The sequence below is a fragment of the Scyliorhinus canicula genome, chromosome 9, assembly GCF_902713615.1.
Source record: "Scyliorhinus canicula chromosome 9, sScyCan1.1, whole genome shotgun sequence".
Lineage (NCBI taxonomy): Eukaryota > Metazoa > Chordata > Chondrichthyes > Carcharhiniformes > Scyliorhinidae > Scyliorhinus > Scyliorhinus canicula.
This window is the reverse complement of record NC_052154.1, coordinates 127415939-127436367: the sequence shown is the minus strand read 5'-3', so window position 1 is coordinate 127436367 and position 20429 is coordinate 127415939. Positions and strand designations below refer to the sequence as shown.

At 48.0% G+C, this 20429-nt stretch overlaps 1 protein-coding gene across 1 annotated transcript in view; it reads right to left on the bottom strand.

The window, feature by feature from the left end:
• The window catches only part of LOC119970937 (oxysterol-binding protein-related protein 8-like), a 69869-nt gene extending 50001 nt beyond the window's left edge, over positions 1 to 19868 (bottom strand). The window contains exons 1-6 of the mRNA XM_038806047.1: positions 19747 to 19868; positions 13296 to 13506; positions 10485 to 10565; positions 6708 to 6809; positions 5526 to 5729; positions 2415 to 2499 (exon numbers count right to left, since the gene is read on the bottom strand). Coding sequence (XP_038661975.1) covers positions 2415 to 2499; positions 5526 to 5729; positions 6708 to 6809; positions 10485 to 10565; positions 13296 to 13506; positions 19747 to 19868 — 805 coding nt within the window. The remainder of the gene's footprint in view (positions 1 to 2414; positions 2500 to 5525; positions 5730 to 6707; positions 6810 to 10484; positions 10566 to 13295; positions 13507 to 19746) is intronic.
• Positions 19869 to 20429: the final 561 nt, after the last annotated feature.

Genomic DNA, 20429 nt, shown 5'->3' with positions numbered 1-20429 from the left:
GAGGGAGAATTCAGAATGTCCAATTCACCTAACAAGTATGTTTTTAGGGACTTATGGGAAGAAACTGGAGCACCCGGAGGAAACCCACGCAGACACAGGGAGAACGTGCAGACTCTGTACAGACAGTGACCCAAGCCGGGAATTGAACCTGGGAGCCTGGTGCGGTGAAGCAACAATGCTAACCACTGTGCTACCGTGCCGCCCTTTTGTTATCTCTCACCTGTTATCCTGTCATTTTTGCCAATGTTTTATCAAATACAAGAGCATTTTATAGTTTCCTTATTTTTGTTTCATTTGCTTTCCCTTGCTGATTCTGATTCAGATACAGTTTTGCAAGTACTGACAATCCTCTGATACTTCACACATGCATCAGCTGGATACTCATGTCGTTGGTTATTTGACCATGTTCTGGTAGAGGCTAATACTGTTCTCAATAAATTGTACTTATCATATGGTGCCAATATCCTGGACGGAATTCTCTCAGCCCACGCCAGATCGGAGAATCGCGGGCCGGGCGCAATTCATGCGATGCCGCCCCAACGCAAATTTCCCAGTGACCGGAGAATCGGCGCCATTGGTGCCGGAACAGTCAGCGCGGCGCTGGTCGGGGCCGCTCTACGTGCCCCCCCTCCCCGGCGATTCTCTGTCCGGTATGGGCCAAGTGGCCACCAAGAAAGCCCGAGTCCAGCCGGCGCCGTTCACAACTGGTCTTACCCGGCGGGATCTCAGCGTCTATCCTGTCGGGGGCGGCCTCCACCATGGCCTGGCCTGCGATTGGGGCCTACTGATCAGCGGTCCGGCCTCTCCTGGTGGGGGCCTCTTTTAATCTGCGCCAGCCCCTGTAGCCCTACGCCATGTTGCGTTGGGGCTGGCGTGGAGAAGGAAGCTACCGTGCAAGTGTGCATTTGCGCGGGTCGCAGTGGGCATGCGCAGATCCGCAGCGCACTTTTCAGGCCGGTATCGGCAGCTGGAGCGGTGTGGGTCGCTCCACTACCGTGCTGGCCTCCTGTTGGGCAGAGGATCGCTACACTTAGCGGTCCGATGATGCCGCCGTTAAACTCTCTAGTTTCTCAGACGGCGTCAACACTCTGCCGTCAGACACTTTCTTGTTTCCACTTATTTAATAAAAACATCACCAATTTGAATAAAAATGGTCAACCCCCCTGTTGTATAATGAATAGGAACACTGTAATTTGTACCTTATGACTCAGTTCAACATGGGTTGTTGAACTTCACCATTAGGTTAGCAGGGAAATGAATATTTCAAATGAAATTTGTGCATTATTTCATTAAACTAAGAACACGACTGAGAGAGGGAGGAGGGCGAGGGGTGGAAAAGACAACAATTCTCTAGTCACTATTTTCTGCAACAATTAAGCATATCCTTTTTGACTGTACTTATAGTGTCACTGTTGTGAACAAAGAACAAAGAAAAGTATAGCACAGGAACAGGCCCTTCGGCACTCCAAGCCTGCGCCGACCATTCGAGTTCCAGGCACGCACTACCCTCTGTGTAAAAAAAAAACTTGCCTCGTACATCTCGTCTAAACTTTGCCCCTCGCACCTTAAACCTATGCCCCCTAGTAATTGACCCCTCTACCCTGGGAAAAAGTCTCTGACTATCCACTCTGTCTATGCGCGAGTACAAGCCAATGCTGCCCACTTGATTAGCATCCAATCCACCATTTTAAACATTCACTCCCTCTGCCACTGGCATGCAGTGTATACTATCTACAAGAGTTTCTGCAGCAACTTGCCAAAGCTTCTTTGCAACATGTCCCAAACCTGCACCCTCTGCCACTTAGAACAACAAAGGCAGCAGGCACATTGGAACACCACCATCTGCAGCTTCCCCTCTATGACACACCATCCTGGCTTGGGGAAATATCACTGTTCTTTCGTTTCTGCTGGATCAAAATTCTAGAACTCCCTACCTAACAGCACTGGGGGAACACCCTCACCATGAGGACTCTATCCGTTCAAGAGAAATTAGGAATGTGCAATAAATACTGGCCTTTGCCTGCAACACACGTCCCATGAAGGAATAAAATAAAGTGACCATTGCAGTTCTTCCCCCTACCATTTAATAGGTTGGTGTTATGGAGGAGGGTAAACCTAGCTTTGTAAAGGTTTCTCCAGAGTACCTTATTTTCCTGAAGATGATTAACACATAATGACATCTTGTAGTTAAGAATACTCCTCTCGGATAATGCATCTTGGTTTTCTTAGAGTTACGATGCATAACTGTGGAGTAACCCTGACAAGAGAGTTACTGTGATGCTAGTGTTTCCAGGTATAAAGCTTGCATTCCTCCAGGTGTAAATTTTAATTCTCATTTCCACCCACTCTACTGTGTACCATCCAAATTCATTCTCACCATCTCACAGGCAGAAACATGCGAGACATTAGCTCACCATCCGACTCGGAGGCAGCTCGGAAGATCAGGTAACTACTGGGCAGAGGTTGTGTTATCGATCCCACGTTCTCACCTTTCGGACCCTGAAAAAGACAAGTGCTAAAGTTAATATAAGAATAAGTGGCTTTGGAGAAAAGGAGTGTTGGTTGGCATTGTGCAGTGAGTCGGCCACAAACATCAATCAGTAATTAACTTCCCTTTGGGACAAGTAGGTGTGGGTTGAAGTTTCCTCTGACGCCTTATATAGTGCTAGGAGCATGATTTTCTCTGGAGATATAGCCATTCTGAGGTGATCTAATTTGCCTGCTGAAGTGATGGTGCTTATCCCAAATGGCAACTGCTCAATCAGCACTCAAACTGGGAAAGATGTTAGTCTGACTTCTGAACAGCTCTCTTCAAAAGGGCCAGAAACAGGATGACTCATATGACAGAGATCTGTTGTACTTCTATTCTGGCACGACCTTTTATTGTGGTCTTATTTTCAAGTACTGTCACTGTCAATGCCTTAGCATTGGTAGCAGTACAGTAGAGTGAAGGAATTTGCAGTGCTGCTTCAGGTTTATGCAAGTCCCAACTCATACATTGTTTTTCCACAGATATCGGAGAAGGCAGAAGTGCTGAAGCACCAATGTAAACAACTACTGCTATTTTTTTTCCAGCCACAGGCATCAAGCCTGAGATTCTAGGGCATTGATGTTGTTTTGTCAGTCTGGCTTGTGCAGATCTCCCCCAGACTGCAGGTGTCTGAATTTATGGTCTTTCAGAAAACTAACACGTAGGTTATTCAGCTGTTGGCACTGGTGAGGTTGAATGTGTTTCACAACATGGTATTCAGAGTCAAGACTCTTGCAGAACTGTTGCAATACTAGCAAATTAACATTATTGTGTCCATGGCATGAAACTAATCCTCAAATAACAATAAAACTGGATTTGTCATGATGTGTGAGCCTTGATGCATAATGCCAGTTATACTGCAATGCACCAAAATGGATGCTGCTGCCCATATCCAGGTTGGGAGAGCTGAGGTTCATGTTAAGAGTATGCATATAGTTTCAATTCACATGCATATGACATATAGTACAGATCATGCAATTTAGCTATGCTTTGGCTTTTCAACAGCATCAAATTGTATGTGACCAGAATTGTACTCTCAGAAAGCAGGGCAGCACGGTAGCATGGTGGTTAGCATAAATGCTTCACAGCTCCAGGGTCCCAGGTTCAGTTCCCGACTGGGTCACTGTCTGTGCGGAGTCTGCACGTCCTCCCCGTGTGTGCGTGGGTTTCCTCCGGGTGCTCCGGTTTCCTCCCACAGTCCAAAGACGTGCGGGTTAGGTGGATTGGCCATGCTAAATTGCCCGTAGTGTCCTAAAAAGTAAGGTTAGGGGGGGGGGGGGATTGTTGGGTTACGGGTATAGGGTGGATGCGTGGGTTTGAGTGGGGTGATCATTGCTCGGCACAACATCGAGGGCCGAAGGGCCTGTTCTGTGCTGTACTGTTCTATGTTCTATTTATTCAGTCCTATTTTCCTATTTCTCCATAACCTTTAAAAAATATATTTTCCAAATATTTCTGTATTTTCACCTCCCTCCATTATTGGTTCCGTTGGGATATTCCCTTTCCTACTTATTTGGGGTAGCACAGTAGTTAGCATTGTTGCTTCACAGCTCCAGGGTCCCAGGTTCGATTCCTGGCTTGGGTCACTGTCTGTGTGGAGTCTGCACATTCTCCCAGTGTCTGCGTAGGTTTCCTCCGGGTACTCCGGTTTCCTCCCACAGTCCAAAGATGCTTAGGTTAGGTGGATTGGCCATGCTAAATTGCCCTTAGTGTCCAAAAAGGTTTGGATGGGGTTACTGGGTTACGGAGATAGGGTGGAGGTGTGGGCTTGAGTAGGGTGCTCTTTCCAAGAGCCGGTGCAGACTCGATGGGCTGAATGGCCTCCTTCTGCACTGTAAATTCTATGATTCTTCTAGCCACCCAATGGAAGTCAACTTTCTCCTTATAACGTGCTACTTTCTAAAGATTGGTGATGTGACAATTTGACCCCGCTCCACAATTCACCGATAGGACTCATGAAATGAAAATCGCTTATTGTCACGAATAAGCTTCAATTAAGTTACTGTGAAAAGCCCCTAGTAGCCACATTCCGACGCCTGTTCGGGGAGGCTGGTACGGGAATTGAACCGCGCTGCTGGCCTGCCTTGGTCTGCTTTAAAAGCCAGCAATTTAGCCTTATGTGCTAAACCAGCCCCACCTTTCCCACCTTTTTCAGAGTTGCAATATCAAGCAAACGTTTGCATAAATTGTGCTCATATTTATTTATTTTCTCTTTCAACAATAAGAGAATGCATTGGAGCTAGGTTTACTCCTAAATATACATGGATTATATGTATTGTAGATTTTTGAGGGCTTTAACTAGTTCTTTGTCAGTTGGATGTCCACTCCTCTGTTCTTTCTATTTCATAGAATTTACAGAATTTCATGGAATTTACAATGCAGAAGGACGCCATTCGGCCCATTGAGTCTGCACCGGCTCTTGGAAAGAGCACCCTACACAAGCCCACACCTCCATTCTATCCCCATAACCCAGTACCCCACCCACACTAAGGGCCATTTTGGACACTAAGGGCAATTTAGCATGGGCAATCCACCTATGCACATCTTTGGACTGTGGGAGGAAACCGGAGCACCCGTAGGAAACCCACGCACACACAGGGAGAACGTGCAGACTCCACACAGACAGTGACCCAAGCCGGGAATCGAACCTGGGACCCTGGAGCTGTGAAGCAATTGTGCTAACCACAATGCTACCGTGCTGCCCAAAGAAAGACCTTGAAGGGCAGCATGGTGGCGCAGTGGGTTAGCCCTGCTGCCTCACGGCGCCGAGGTCCCAGGTTCGATCCCGGCTCTGGGTCACTGTCCGTGTGGAGTTTGCACATTCTCCCCGTGTTTGCGTGGGTTTTGCCCCCACAACCCAAAGATGTGCAGGGTAGGTGGATGGAACACGCTAAATTGCCCCTTAATTGGAAAAAAAATGAATTGGGTACTCTAAATTTATATTAAACAAAAAGAAGAAAGACCTTGAATCTCTGGAACACTGGACATACATTACCTTCACTGCCCAGATGGATTGATCCAGAGGATGAAACAGTTTGAAACAAAAGCCATCCTTTTTGGAGGGTCTTTCGATGAGCTCGCAGGTGTTGAGAAGGATGGTCCCCACCCATTGACCATTGCTGGCTGTTTTGTAAATAAGCAGAACGCCAGGTTTGAGCACACACCAGAATTTGGTCCAGCTCTTCAGAGTACCTCGGATCTGCAATCAAGATTGTGGGTCATCGCTCTTCAATCAGTACAAAGAAATTGAGAATATAAAATTTTGAGCAACATTCATTGAACAAAACAACGTACTGGACCTAACTGCAGTGGTTAATCTTTCCATGTTTGACAAAGGAGCATTCATGCAAGAGTAAGAATATAAAAACAAATTTGACTCTGTTACTTGGCTCAGATAGAATGAATGCCAATTTGCTTCATTCAGGCCCTGAAGTGTAATGGAAGTGAATATATTTAATCACAGCAAATCCTTTTTTGGGGCTTATACCTGCAGTTAATTCATAGCAGGGTCCTTCACTGATCACCAGGCAGGAACAATGACCACATGTTCCTTCTTTACATCACCACTTCCTATATGAAGTGTATTATGCAGGAACTTTCCCTTTACCTGCCTCAGGTCCTGCAGGGGTGTCAGCAAGAGGAGTTGCAATGAAAAATAGAATGAAAATTGTAACAAAACATTACTGCATGCGTACTACCGTGTGGTGGCGGAATAGAGGGGGCGGTCACAGAAAGACTGTTCATGTCATGACCCCTGGCAGGCTATATGTAACCTGTGAATATTTATGCAGTGCTACACCCAACTTTCTGCCACCTACATTTACCAGAACCTGTGTGGAACAGCTGGCAGGGAAAATACAGTGACATGACAAAGAAAAAGAGACACTCAGTTGATAAGAGTTGGCTTTTGAGTGAGGTAAATCACAACAACTACTTTCAGTTCAAGCTGTGCTGGGCTTGAACACTGATGACTTTGATGACTGTTAGTTAAGTTGGTCTAAGTGTTCGCAGCATCTATTATGAACTGCTGTGATTGTAATTTAGATGGGGACCGAGCGCCTGAGTTAACTGTGAAGATAGATTTGAACATCAATGGTTTGGATGACTATGGAGTTAACTAGCTGAATTGGTTGGCAGTCAGTTGAATTTTTTTTGATGGATTTGTACACCAACCTACCTTCAGCCAATCTTCCATCACAACCACAGTAGGGTCCTTCAAAGCACTGAGCATCTCCTTGCTGGCCCTCTTCTTCTCCTGTCTGTAATTTTTCTTTTGAACCTATTTAAAATATAGAACCCACCCCTGCTGGTGAATTAAACAGTTAATCACAAAGAACACTTTGGAATACACTCGACAGTGAGAGTTACTGGAGAATATTTAACCAATGAATGTTTAAAAGAAGATTGAAGAAACACGTTCAGCCATTATTTCAGAATCTTCCATTAATGAAAAGGCAACCTAATTTTTAGAGAAAGGCCTTGCATTTACACAGGAAATTTAATGTCTTCAGGACATTCCAAGGCACTTCATATCTGTTACAGGAGGATGCAGCAGACAATTTGTACAGAGCAAGATCCGACAATCATCCCATATGGTTGGTCAAATAAGTAGATTTTAAGGAGTTTGTTAAAGGAGGAAAGTGAAGTAGAAAGGAGGAGAGTTTTATGGGGGGGGGGGGGGGGGGGGGGATTCAAGAGCTTAGAGTCCAGGCAACTGAAAGTACAGCCACTAATGGTGGAACAATTAAATTTGGGTTCTCAAGAGGCCAGAATTAGATGAGCGCAGGTATTCCATGAGGATTATAGGGCAGGAGGACATCACAGAGGTAGGGATGGGAGAGGCCACAGCGGGATTTGAAAAGGAGGATGAGAATTTTTAAAGCGCAACGTTGTGTAACTGGGAGCCAATGTTGGAGAGCTAACACATATGATGCGTGAATCGGAATGGGATTTGATGTGAGCTGCAACACAGGCATCAGAGTTTTGAATTACCTCAACTCTATAGTGGATTGACCATGGGAGACCAGCTGGACATGTGTTAGAATGGTCAGGTCTAGAAGTAACAAAAGCATCAATGAAGGTTTTAGCAGTAGCTAATGAGAGGTTTGGATGATGTTGGGCAATGTTACATACCGCGTTGTACGTTAATAGAGTTAAGATGTTTATATTTTGTATTTTGTAAAAATTTCAATAAAAATTATTTATAAAAAAAAATAATGGCACCAAGGTGACGAACAGCTAGTTCAGCCTCAGATAGTTGTCAGGTAAAGAGATGAAGCTGAAGTTTGTGGTGAGGACTAAAGACAATGGGTGGGATTCTCCGTTGCCAGACGCCAATATCGTAATCGGCAGAGAATCCACCCCGATGCCCAAATCGGGGCTGGTGCCTGTTTGACGGCGGTCAGCCATGCTCCGCCCCCTCGGAAGTGTCATAATCGCGTCGCGCGCCATTGCAACGGCGGTGGCGCATCATCGGCAGGCTCTCTCGTGATGCTCCCCCCCAATAGGCCGAGTTCCCGACCGCGCGGGTAACTTGTGGTCTTGGGAAACCGATGTGGCGGCTGCGGACTGTTTCCAGCACCGCCACACTCGGCCGGGATCTGTGCCGCTGGCCGGGGGGGGGGGGGGGGGGGGGGGGGGGAGCTTCCGCAATGGCTGGGGGGGGAACTGGTGGGGGGTGGCCAGAGGGTGGCCTATGGGGTGGCGGATGGCGGGTTAGGTCCACGTACGACTGGCGCCATGTTGTGTGGCGCGACCCCTGCAGGTCATTGCTGTACCCATGCGTGGCCATGGACACAGCCATTCTCTGGCCGATTTTGGGCAGGAGCTGGGAGTTTCACCCGCCGCCACTGCTAGCCCCTCACTGGTCCCGGAATTGGTGAGGGATCAGTGCCGATTTTGATGTCATAAAAGGCCTGCAAATTCTCTATTTGAGTCGGCACTTAGCCGCTGAAATGGAGAATCCAGCCCCCTGGCTTTGATTTTCCAAAATATAATTTTGGGGGCGATTTCAGTTCAGCTGGCAATGGATGTCGGAAAAGCAGTCTAGTGGAGGGGTCAAAAGTCATGGGGCGGGATTCACTGTTCCCCGCACCAATTTCGTAATTGGCGATCAGCCGGCCAATCCTTTTAGTTGCCGAAATCAGGGGCAGCGCCTGTTTGACGCAGGTCCTTATGCTCCACCCCCTCCAAAATGGCATCATTGAGCCGCACGCATTGGGGCGGCTTTAGCGTGTCACCTGAAGTCCCTCCCCTGGTGCTCTGCCCCCAATGGGCCGTGTTCCCGACCGCGTGGTTGATGTGTGGTTACAGCGGTCAGGAACCCAGCATGGCGGCTGCGGACTGTGTCCAGCGGCGTCACAGTCGGGCGGGAGCCGTGCTTCTGCCAGAGCTGGGGGGACTGGTGGGGGGTGGCCAGGAAGGCACTATCTCGCAGGTCGGGTCTGCGCACGGCCGACGCCATGTTTTACGGCGCGACCACTGCAGGTCGCCGCCGTGCACATGCACAGCTACAGACCCGGCCATTCTCTAGCTGTTTTTATCATGGGAGCGGGAGTTTTACGCAGAGCGGCTGCTAGCCCCTCACCCATCGCAGGATTGGTGAGGGGGCGGCGCTGAGCTTTTTGACATAAAACGCCATAGATCCTCCGCACTTGCTCAAAAACAGTAAATCTAGCCGATTGTGGTTAGGTCAAGCTGCATGTCACCAGCATATAGATGGAAACTGACATTCCTTTCTCCGATGATTTGCGGAGGGGAAGCATATAGTTGAGAAATAAGGGGGGACCAAGGATAGATTCCGGGAGGATGCCAGAGATGACTACCTAGGAGTGGGAAGGAAAGGCATTGCAGGTGATGCTCTGACTATGATAGATATGAATGGAACCAGGCGAGTGTAGCTTGATGACGATGTAGAGAATTTGGAGGAGAATGATATGATCCCGAGTGGGAAGCACTAGATATTGTAAACAATAGTAATCTTTATTAGTGTCACCAGTAGGCTTACATTAACACTGCAATGAAGTTACTGTGAAAGTCCCTTAGTTGCCACAGTCCGGCATCTGTTCAGGTACAGTGAGGGAGAATTCAGAATGTCCAATTCACCTAACCAGCACGTCTTTCGGGACTTGTGGGAGCAAACCCACGTAGACACGGGGAGAACGTGCAGACTCCGCATGGACAATGACCCAAGCCAGGAATCGAACCCGGGTCTCTGGCGCTGTGAAGCAATAGTGCAAACCACTGTGCTACCGTGCCACCCCACATTATTACAGTGAGAGGTTTGAAGTATAAAGAGTAGTAGACTACAGGGTATATTAGAATGTACAACTTTAGACGACCCATGAGAATTAATTACAAAAGGTTAATAACTTTTGGAGTGTGTTCTGCTGCAGAATGTGGGATATATCAGAGTTACATAGATGACATGGCAATCACCATCAAAAAACAGGCTATTCGACCCAACTTGTCTGTTTATTATGCCCACGATAGACCTAATTCCATGTGCCTCTCCTGTTTCCCTATGCCTTTAAAAACCTGATTAGCTTCCTCATAAAATCTGACAAGGATGCTGCTTAAATCACTAATTCCAGGCTGAATTGGAAAATGTTCTGAAGAGGTTTGTAGGTTTTAAATTGAAGGAAAGATGAACTAAATAGGCTGAAAAGTCTTTCTCAGCTGCACTTCTCTTTGTACTATCAGAGAATGGTACAATAAGGAATGTGCAGATTTCACTATACGGTTTCAGTAAGGGGCAAGGCGATATGAAACTCAATTTTGAGAGACTGATCTGCTGCTGAATCTAACACATGACTACTGTGTGGAGCTGATGTCAGAACAACTGATTATTTTGATACAAACAAGAAATCAATGATTCCGTCTCAAAAGCTAGGAAACAGTGACAGAAGTTACAGAGCCACTTTTTGCTGCTGCATTGTCACCTGGAGACACGTACCTTCAAATTTTCCTTCTTGTTGAGTTTAGAGATGTGGGATACACAGTCTTTGTTGTAACCGTTGTATAGCTTGGAATCAGACTGAAAGAAATGTGGGACACTCAATTAACACTGCTTCACCACACTGGGAAACTGGACATTACAGCTAAGCCCAATTAGGGCCATGTTGGTGGGCATGACAAGCTTTTCACTTATTCATTCACAGCACATGGCCATTGCTGGCAAGATCAGCATTTAATGGCCATCCCTAACTGCCCCGGAGAAAGAGAGAGAGCGAGAAGAACATTAGTGAGCCACCTTCTTCTTAAACTGCTACAGTCATGTGGTGCGGATACTTCCTTAGTGCTGTTAGAGAGAGAATTCCAGGATACTGACCCAGTGACAATGAAGGAATGGGATATACTTCCAAGTTTGGATGGTTTGTGGCTCGGAGGGGAACTTTCAGGTGGTGGTGTTCCCATGCGCCCCCTGCCTTGGCCCTCAAGGTGGCAGAAGTCATGGAAGTTGCTGCTGAAAAAGCCATAGTGAGTTGCTGCATTCCATCTTGTAGATGGTACATCCTGCTGCACTGATTGCTGCTGGTGGAAGGACTCCATATCTAAGGGTCGTGTATGAGGGTACCGATCAAGTGGGTTGCTTTGTCCCGAGTGGTGTCAAGCTTCTTAAATGTTGTTGGGGGCGTACTCATCCAGGCAAGTGGAAAGTATTCCATCGCACTCCTCAATTTTGCTTTGCAGACAGTGGACAGGCTTTTGGGGTTCAGATGGTGAGTTACAAGCTCCAGAATTCCCAGCCTCTGATGTGTTCTTGTAGTTACAGTAACTATTGTGATTGGTCCAGTTAAGTTTCTGATCAATGGTGACGGTGAGGTGAATGGTGTCGGTGAGGTATTCAATGTTAGTAATGCCATTGAATGTCAAGGGAAGGCAGTTAGACTACCTCTTGTTGAGATGGACATTGGCTGGGATTTATGTGGCGTGAATGTTAGTTGCCACATCTCAGCCCAAGCCTGAATGTGCCCATGCTATATTATCTGAGGAGTTGCGAATGGAACTGAACATTGTGTAATCATACTGGACATCCCTATTTTTGACTTTAAGACGGAGGGACGATCATACATGAAGCATCAAAGTCATAGATGAAGCAGCTGAAGATGATTGGGCTTAGGCCTGACAAACTCCTGCAAATATGTCCTGGGTTGAGATATTTGGCCTCCAACAATCACAAAGAACTTCCATTGTGCTAGGTTTAACTCTAGCCCCCATGGAGTTTTCCCCACTGATTGTAATTGACTTCAATTTTACTAGCGATCCTTGATGCCACACTCGGTCAAATGGTGTCTTGATGTCAAAGGCATTATCTCTCACTACACCTCTGGACATCAGCTTTTTTGCCACAGTTAAATGAAGGCTGTCATGAGTTCAGGAGCCAAGTGGTCCTGGTGGAACTCAAACTGAACATTTCTAAACAAGTCATTGGTAAGTGGCACTTGACAGCATTGCCAATAACCCTTTCTATCACTTTGCTGATGACTGAGAATAGGTTGATGAGGAATTAATTGTACTGATAGGGATAACCTTGCTTGGATAAGGCATTTTTACACTCCATTGTGTGGGTTGCAGTGCTGTAACTGGAGAGGTACAAGTTGGATAGAGGCATGGGTACTTCTGGAGCACAAATTTTCAGCATTGTAGCTGGTAGGTTGTCAGGCCCATAACCTTTTCTGTATCCAGCGTGCACAACCGTTTTTTTGATGTCGCGCAGAGTGAATTGATTTGGCTGCAGACTGTCTTCTGATGGTGACGGCCAATGGATTAGCAGGTGTCTGAATGTTCTTTTTTAACCTCCCCCATCCTTCATGTCTCAACTGAGTCAGTGATTACTGGCAGCCTTTTGACAGCAGGGAATTACAAACAGGCTTACATCAACAGCGTCACACATTTTCCAGGAGACAGGAGATTGTTATAATGAGTAGAAACGTATTCCTAGCTTGGAGGTATCAAGGTTCATGTTGGGCCTTTTCACAGCCACACAACCCGAGATGGAAAAAGGCACTCTGTACCATGGATCAAACCTGGCTTAAGTGTTTCGTCTGCTGTATTCAACAGGTGCCACTATTCACTGAATCATTTATTACATTTTACAATTTTACTTAATTTTATTTTCACAGATGGTTTATTTTAATTTTCAACGAAGTTCTGATCATCAGCTCCATGCTGTGTCTGTGATGGGTTTAAAACAAATAAAACCAAAAACAGATTAATTATGGAAGTGAAACAGTGATGGATTTTCTTCATGAGAATGACTTGATCTTTTCTGATGACATCCGAACAGTAGCCGGTAAAATGGAAATTTGGGTACTCTGCACTACCTTTACTACCTCTCCTCAGGATTGTTATTCCTCAGAGCAGTTTCTTCTGATATCACCAGCCTCCAGGTTTCACTTATTGTGACCATTGCTTCCTCCATGCCTGAAGGGAAGAAAGTGTGGCAGAAAGTGTGGCAGGGAGGGAGATATTTTAACCTTTACTTTGAGGAGCTGGCTGGCAGTTACTACACTGAATCTGTAGGAGGCCTCCTTATGGGACTTTTCAAAATGTGGAAAAGAAGAGCATCTGACACACAATTTCAAGTTTATTATTTTTTTTGTGCAGCTGATCTGGTCAGTGTATGGTGTGGCTCAAATAGGAAATATGTTTGAGAGATTGGATCCAATCCAGAAATGATTATTTTAGGCTCTCTGTGCTTGTTGGGTGCTGTGGGTTGTTCCCACTCGAGGTGTAGGTGTGGCCAGAAGTGTCACATTCCTACCTTGCTGCTGCTGATGGGTGTTGAAGTGACTTCATCAGTGAGAGATGAAAATCCATTATTTTCCATATCAGTACCTGCAGCAAGTAAGAAAAGAGAAACAGGGAGCCATGAGCCAGCATAAAGGATAAAGGAACTGGTAACACAACGGCCAATAAAGCCCTGCCTGGCATGACTGGGTGCAGCAAGTTCAATAAAGTCATGATAAAGGAGACTGAATCAGAGAGCATCAGTAGATGCTACACAAATTTGTAGTGAAAGTCCTTCGCACCCTCTTCCACACCGAGAGGATGCAAGGGTGCTTATAAATACCTTACCAATGTTAATTGGATGCAGGAGGTATAACAATGCACAACAAACCAGCCTACTGAGAAAAATTAACAATATGCAAGAGTGCACTGTGTTGTGTGAAGTAGCACTTAGTTTGCAATAAACCAATGCACAGCATTAAATAACCGCTTGATGAAAACCCAAAGAATGACCAAAACAGTGTAATGAGTTACTTCTAGGAGCATGATTTTGTTAGTGTGCCATTAATTTAATAAAATTTATTTTTATCAAAGATGAATTTCATCCTTAAAGTTTTTCAAAATGGTTGAGAAATATGGAAAGGGAATTAATTGATGATGAGCTCTCTTAACGTCCATTCCACCCAGTCATCTTTGTAACATTGTCACCTAGTTCAGCTTTACCCTTAACGAGTCACATCCAGATCTCAATCCATAACTGGCAATGCATTGATATTCTGTCCTGTCATAAGATAAATATAGTCAGGACACTGAGCTTGTGAACAGCCTCATGCTGACCTTGCAAGGTGAGGTATTGAAGCAGGAATGAGATCTAAGATCCATGCAACAGAAAACACCCTACAGAGTGTCATACACTTATGACAAAGAACACAACCGGTTACATAACATGAGCCATGGTGTCCCAGTACCCTGTGGCTGGTTAGCATTTGGGCTCACAAAACATGGTACATGAATCAGTAGTTACGATGGAGACTGCAATGTCTGTAGTAGGTGGGACATTTAGCGGTGTGTGCGCATTGCAGACACATAAGAATGCATTAAGAGTAAGAAAGCTACATGCACATTATCATGCTTTTCCCCCCGTTTTCACACACGAGATTGGATCCTGTCCAACCGGGAAAGTCCTGTAGAAATGTTCTCCAACTCCAGAGGTAATTAGGCAAATTCCAGAACATTCATTGTCATTACATCAGCATTATTCAAATCCAGCATCCGTGCCTTTTTAAAAGTTCATTGTTGAGATGGAGAGGTCCAGTCGTTATTACTCAACCCTAATGGTGGCGCATGCAAGCGGAGCGGCCACTTTGAGAAGGGGCTCCCGCCGGTCCGTGACATTTTGCCGTTTCCCGGGGGTTTCCCTGTTGTTTCGCCGAACGGGATTATTTCGGCCTTTGGGGCCTGAGGGATGGGTTGGGCCAGTTTGGAGTAGATGGGGAGCCCCGTGGCCGGAGTAGCAGGGGCATCGAGCCCGAAGTGAGCAGCGGGGGGGAGGGGTGAGCTTGGCCTGAGGCGAGGCCTGTACCCAGGACGAATGTAGAGGGGGAGCAGCACACAGCGGGTGGTCCCTGCTGAAAATGAATGTTTGGGATGTTTGAAGTCCGGTCTCAGGGGAAGAGATTTTTTTATTTTTTAAACAAATTTTATTTACGGAAAAAAAATGCGATTATTTATTTTCACTTTTTAATTTTCTTAAATTTTATTATTTATTTATTTCAAGATTGAAGAAAGAAGGAGAAAAATACTAAGCGGTTAAGGAATGCCAAAAACAGAGAAGCTGGTAGAGGGGAGAGGAGCTGGTAGAGGGGCTGGGGGCGCCGATAGAGTTGGAGGAGCTAGTCAGGGGGATTGGACAAATGCAGTCAGGTAAGGCGCCGGGGCTGGACGGGTTCCCGGTGGAATTTTATAAAAAGTATGCGGATATGGTGGGCCCCCTGTTGGTGCGAGCCTTCAATGAGGCATGGGAGAGGGGGGGCTTTGCCCCCGACGATGTCGCGGGCGCTGATCTCTCTGATCCTGAAGCGGGATAAGGACCCCTTGCAGTGTGGATCATACAGGCCAATCTCACTCCTCAATGTTGATGCTAAGTTGCTGGCAAAGATCCTGGCCACCAGGATAGAGGACTGTGTGCCAGGGGTGATACACGAGGATCAGACAGGATTTGTCAAGGGACGGCAGCTCAACACGAATGTGCGGAGATTGCTAAATGTTATTATGATGCCGGCAGTGGAGGGGGAGGCGGAGATAGTGGTGGCGCTGGATGCGGAGAAAGCGTTTGATAGAGTTGAGTGGGGGTACCTGTGGGAGGTGCTGGAGCAGTTCGGATTTGCGGAGCGATTCATCAAATGGGTGAGGCTGCTCTACGCGGCTCCGATGGCAAGTGTAGTTACCAATGGAAGGAGATCGGAGTACTTTAGGCTCTACCGTGGGACCAGGCAGGGGTGCCCCCTGTCCCCCTTGCTCTTTGCACTGGCGATTCAACCTTTGGCTATGGCGTTGAGGGAGTCAGGGAGATGGAGGGGTCTGGTGCGGGGTGGGGAGGAACATCGTGTATCGCTGTATGCGGACGACCTGCTGTTGTATGTGGCGGATCCAGAAGGGGGAATGCCGGGGGTGATGGAGCTGTTAGCGGAATTTGGGGGCTTCTCGGGCTATAAGTTAAATTTAAGCAAGAGCGAGGTATTTGTAGTACACCCGGGTGATCAGGAGGAGGGAATTGGGAGGCTCCCGTTTAAGAGGGCAGTGAAGAGTTTCAGATACCTGGGGGTGCAGGTGGCCAGGAATTGGGGGACTCTCTGTAAGCTTAATTTTACCAGGCTGGTGGAGCAGATGGAGGAGGAACTTAAAAGGTGGGACATGGTGCCGCTATCGTTGGCGGGTAGAGTGCAGTCCGTCAAAATGACGGTTCTCCCGAGGTTCTTGTTCCTTTTTCAGTGTTTGCCCATCTTTACCCCTAGCGCCTTTTTTAGAAGGGTGACTAGCAGCATCATGAGCTTTGTTTGGGCGCATGGGACCCCGAGGGTGAAGAGGGTCTTCTTGGAGCGGGGTAGAGATGGGGGGGGGGCTGGCATTACCCAATCTCTCGGGGTATTATTGGGCGGCCAATGTGTCGATGGTGCGCAAGTGGGTAATGGAGGGGGAGGGGGCAGCATGGAAACGGATGGAGAGAGCATCCTGTGGGGATACAAGCCTGGGGCCCTGGTAACGGCGCCGTGGCCGCTCCCTCCCACGAGGTATACCACGAGTCCGGTGGTGGCGGCTACCCTCAAGATTTGGGGGCAGTGGAGGCGACATAGGGGAGAAGTGGGGGGCTCGATGGAGGCTCCGTTAAGGGGGAACCATAGGTTCGTCCCAGGGAACATGGATGGGGGATTTCGGGGATGGTATAGAGCGGGCATTAGACAGCTGAGGGACCTGTTTATCGACGGAAGGTTTGCGAGCCTGGGGGAGTTGGAGGAGAAATTTGGGCTCCTGCCGGGAAACATGTTTAGATATCTGCAGGTAAAGGCATTTGCTAGACGGCAGGTAAAGGGATTCCCTGCGCTCCCCGCGAGGGGGGTGAGTGACAAGGTGCTCTCGGGGGTCTGGGTCGGGGAGGGGAAGATATCCGATATCTACAAGCTTATGCAGGAGGTGGAAGAGGCGTCAGTAGAGGAGCTGAAAACGAAGTGGGAGGGGGAACTGGGGGAACAGATCGAAGACGGGACATGGGCTGATGCCCTGGAGAGGGTAAATTCTTCCTCCTCGTGTGCGCGGCTTAGCCTCATCCAATTCAAGGTGCTGCATAGGGCCCACATGACTGGGACGAGGATGAGTAGGTTCTTTGGGGGTGAAGATAGGTGTGTCAGGTGCTCGGGGAGTCCAGCGAACCATGCCCATATGTTCTGGGCATGCCCGGCATTGGAGGAGTTCTGGAAGGGGGTGGCGAGGATGGTGTCAAGGGTGGTGGGATCCAGGGTCAAGCCAGGATGGGGACTCGCGATCTTTGGGGTTGGGGTAGAGTCGGGAGTGCAGGAGGCGAAAGAGGCCGGTGTGCTGGCCTTTGCGTCCCTAGTAGCCCGGCGAAGGATTTTGCTACAGTGGAAGGACGCGAGGCCCCCAAGCGTGGAGACCTGGATCAATGACATGGCGGGCTTCATTAAGCTTGAGAAGGTTAAATTCGCCCTGAGAGGGTCGGTACAAGGGTTCTTTAAACGGTGGCAACCTTTCCTCGACTTTCTGGCTCAACGATAGGGTACTGGGACAGTAGCAGCAGCAACCTGGGGGGGGTGGGGGGGACGTTGATTATGTTGGCTTACTTTATTTAAATTTGATTTATTTAATTTTAATTTATGGTTAAGTTCTCTTGTTGGGGTGGGGGTGGGGGGAGTGTGACACATGTGATGTTACGGTATGGGGGGAATTGTGGGTGTTATGGGGCTGTTAGTTGCATATTACTGCTTTTTGCTATACTTGTTGTTATATTTTTATATTTTGTGTAAAAAATTCCAATAAAATTATTTAAAAATAAATAAATTTGGGGGCAGTGGAGGCGACATAGGGGAGAAGTGGGGGGCTCGATGGAGGCTCCGTTAAGGGGGAACCATAGGTTCGTCCCGGGGAACATTGATGGGGGATTTCAGGGTTGGTACAGAGCGGGCATCAGACAGCTGAGGGACCTGTTTATTGATGGGAGGTTTGCGAGCCTGGGGGAGTTGGAGGAGAAATTTGGGCTCCCCCGGGGAACATGTTCAGGTATCTGCAGGTAAAGGCATTTGCTAGGCGGCAGGTGGAGGGATTGCCTTCGCTTCCCGCGAGGGAGGTGAGCGACAGGGTGCTTTCGGGGGTCTGGGTCGGAGAGGGGAAGATATCTGATACCTACAAGGTTATGCAGGCGGCGGAGGAGGCATCAGTAGAGGAGCTGAAAGCTAAGTGGGAGGGGGAACTGGGGGAACAGATCGAAGACGGGACATGGGCTGATGCCCTGGAGAGGGTTAATTCTTCCTCCTCGTGTGCGCGGCTTAGCCTCATCCAATTCAAGGTGCTGCACCGGGCCCACATGACTGGGACGAGGATGAGTAGGTTCTTTGGGGGTGAAGACAGGTGTGTCAGGTGCTCGGGGAGTCCAGCGAACCATGCCCATATGTTCTGGAAGGGGGTGGCGAGGACGGTGTCGAGGGTGGTGGGATCCAGGGTCAAGCCAGGATGGGGACTCGCGATCTTTGGGGTTGGGGTGGAGCCGGGAGTGCAGGAGGCGAAAGAGGCTGGTGTGCTGGCCTTTGCGTCCCTAGTAGCCTGGCGAAGGATCTTGCTACAATGGAAGGATGCGAGGCCCCCAAGCGTGGAGACCTGGATCAATGACATGGCGGGTTTCATTAAGCTAGAGAAGGTCAAATTCGCCCTGAGAGGGTCGGTACAAGGGTTCTTTAGGCGGTGGCACCCTTTTCTCGACTTTCTGGCTCAACGATAGGATACGGGGACAGTAGCAGCAGCAACCCAGGGGGGAGGGGGGGAAGGGGGAGGGAAAAGGGGGGGGGGGACGGACGATGACTATGTTTGTTTATTTAATTTAAATTTATTTTTAAGTTCTTTTGTTGTTCATTGGGGTTGGGGGGTGGGGGGATGTGATACATGCGTCGATACGGTCTGGGAGTGTTACAGTTATTATGGGTTATTTTGTTGCATTTCATTGTTTGTCGTTATGTTTTATATTTTCTGTAAAAAATTCCAATAAAAATTATCTTAAAAAAAAGGATGCCAAAAACAGCTGTGAAGAAGGGAGGAAATGCGGGTTCACCGCCAAATGAGGGGACCGACAAGATGTTGGATGCCGGACCGCATAGTGGGGCCGCACTACTTACAGTGGAAAGGATGACCGAGGTGATGGCTGTGGAACTGCAGAAGCAGTTTGCGAGGCACATGGAGGCGTTGAGTAAGGAGATGGCGGTCGCACTGAGATCATTGGTGGAGGAGGCAATCACCCGGTGAGGGTGGGTGTGGCAATGACATCGGCCGAGATGAGGGAACAAGGTGAAAAGATGAAGGAAGTGCAGGAGGCTGTGTCGCAGCACAGCGACCAGCTCACCTCAATGGGAGACAAATTACAGACGGTAGTGGAGGTCAACAGAGGACTCCGAGCAAAGCTCGAGGACTTGGAGAACCGCTCGAGGCGGCACAATCTGCAAATTGTGGGCTTGCCCAAAGGGGCAGAGGGCTCAAGGCCAACAGAGTACTTTGCTAAGATGTTGACAAAGTTGATGGGGGAGGGTGAAGGCCCCTCCCGGTATGAACTGGACCGAGCTCATTGGTCGTTAAGGCCGAAACCCAAAGTAAATGAGCCGCCGAGAGCAGTAATTATCTGCTTCCATAAATACCACGAGGATAAGGTGTTAAGCTGGGCGATGCAGAAGTGGGAGGTGCAGTGGGATGGTGCTAGAGTTTGGATTTACCAGGACTTGACGGTGGAGTTGCCGAAGATACGAGCGGTGTTCAGCTGAGTGAAGGCGGCACTGTACAACAAGGGATTGCGATTAGGTATGGTATACCCGGCAAAGCCGACGTTGACGTACATCGCCAAAGATATTTATTTTGAAATGGTGGAGGCGGCTGAGGCGTTCATGAAGGCAGAAGGATGGGGACGGAAGTGAGGAGTGGAGCTGGAACAGAGTTCGTGGACTGTGATTGGGAAATGTATAAATGTTAAAAATTTATTTTCACTGACCTGTATTGTAACTTACTTGACTTCACATTGTTACAGCTTTTGTTTGATCTGATTGGCATTTTTGTTTCCTTTTTTTTGTTGCAAAGTTATGTGTTATTTTATTGAATTGCATGGGTTAGATTATTTTTTCTTCTTCTGGGACTGGGTGGGAGGGGACACTATGCCTTTGGGCAGGGGGGGACTACGCGTGCTAGCGAACTAAAATCGGCTCGTGAATGGAGATGAGGTGAGAGGAGGGCTGCGGACATTGGAGCCTGGTTAGCAGGTTTTGATGGGCCCACGAGGCGAGCAAATGTGAGGGAGATGATCGATACTGGGTGAGATACTTTCGAGGGGAAGTGCAGGGGGGGATTCTGGGAGGGGGCTAGGGGGTTCTATGTTAATAATGGAAAGGGGTGGGTCAGGCTCATG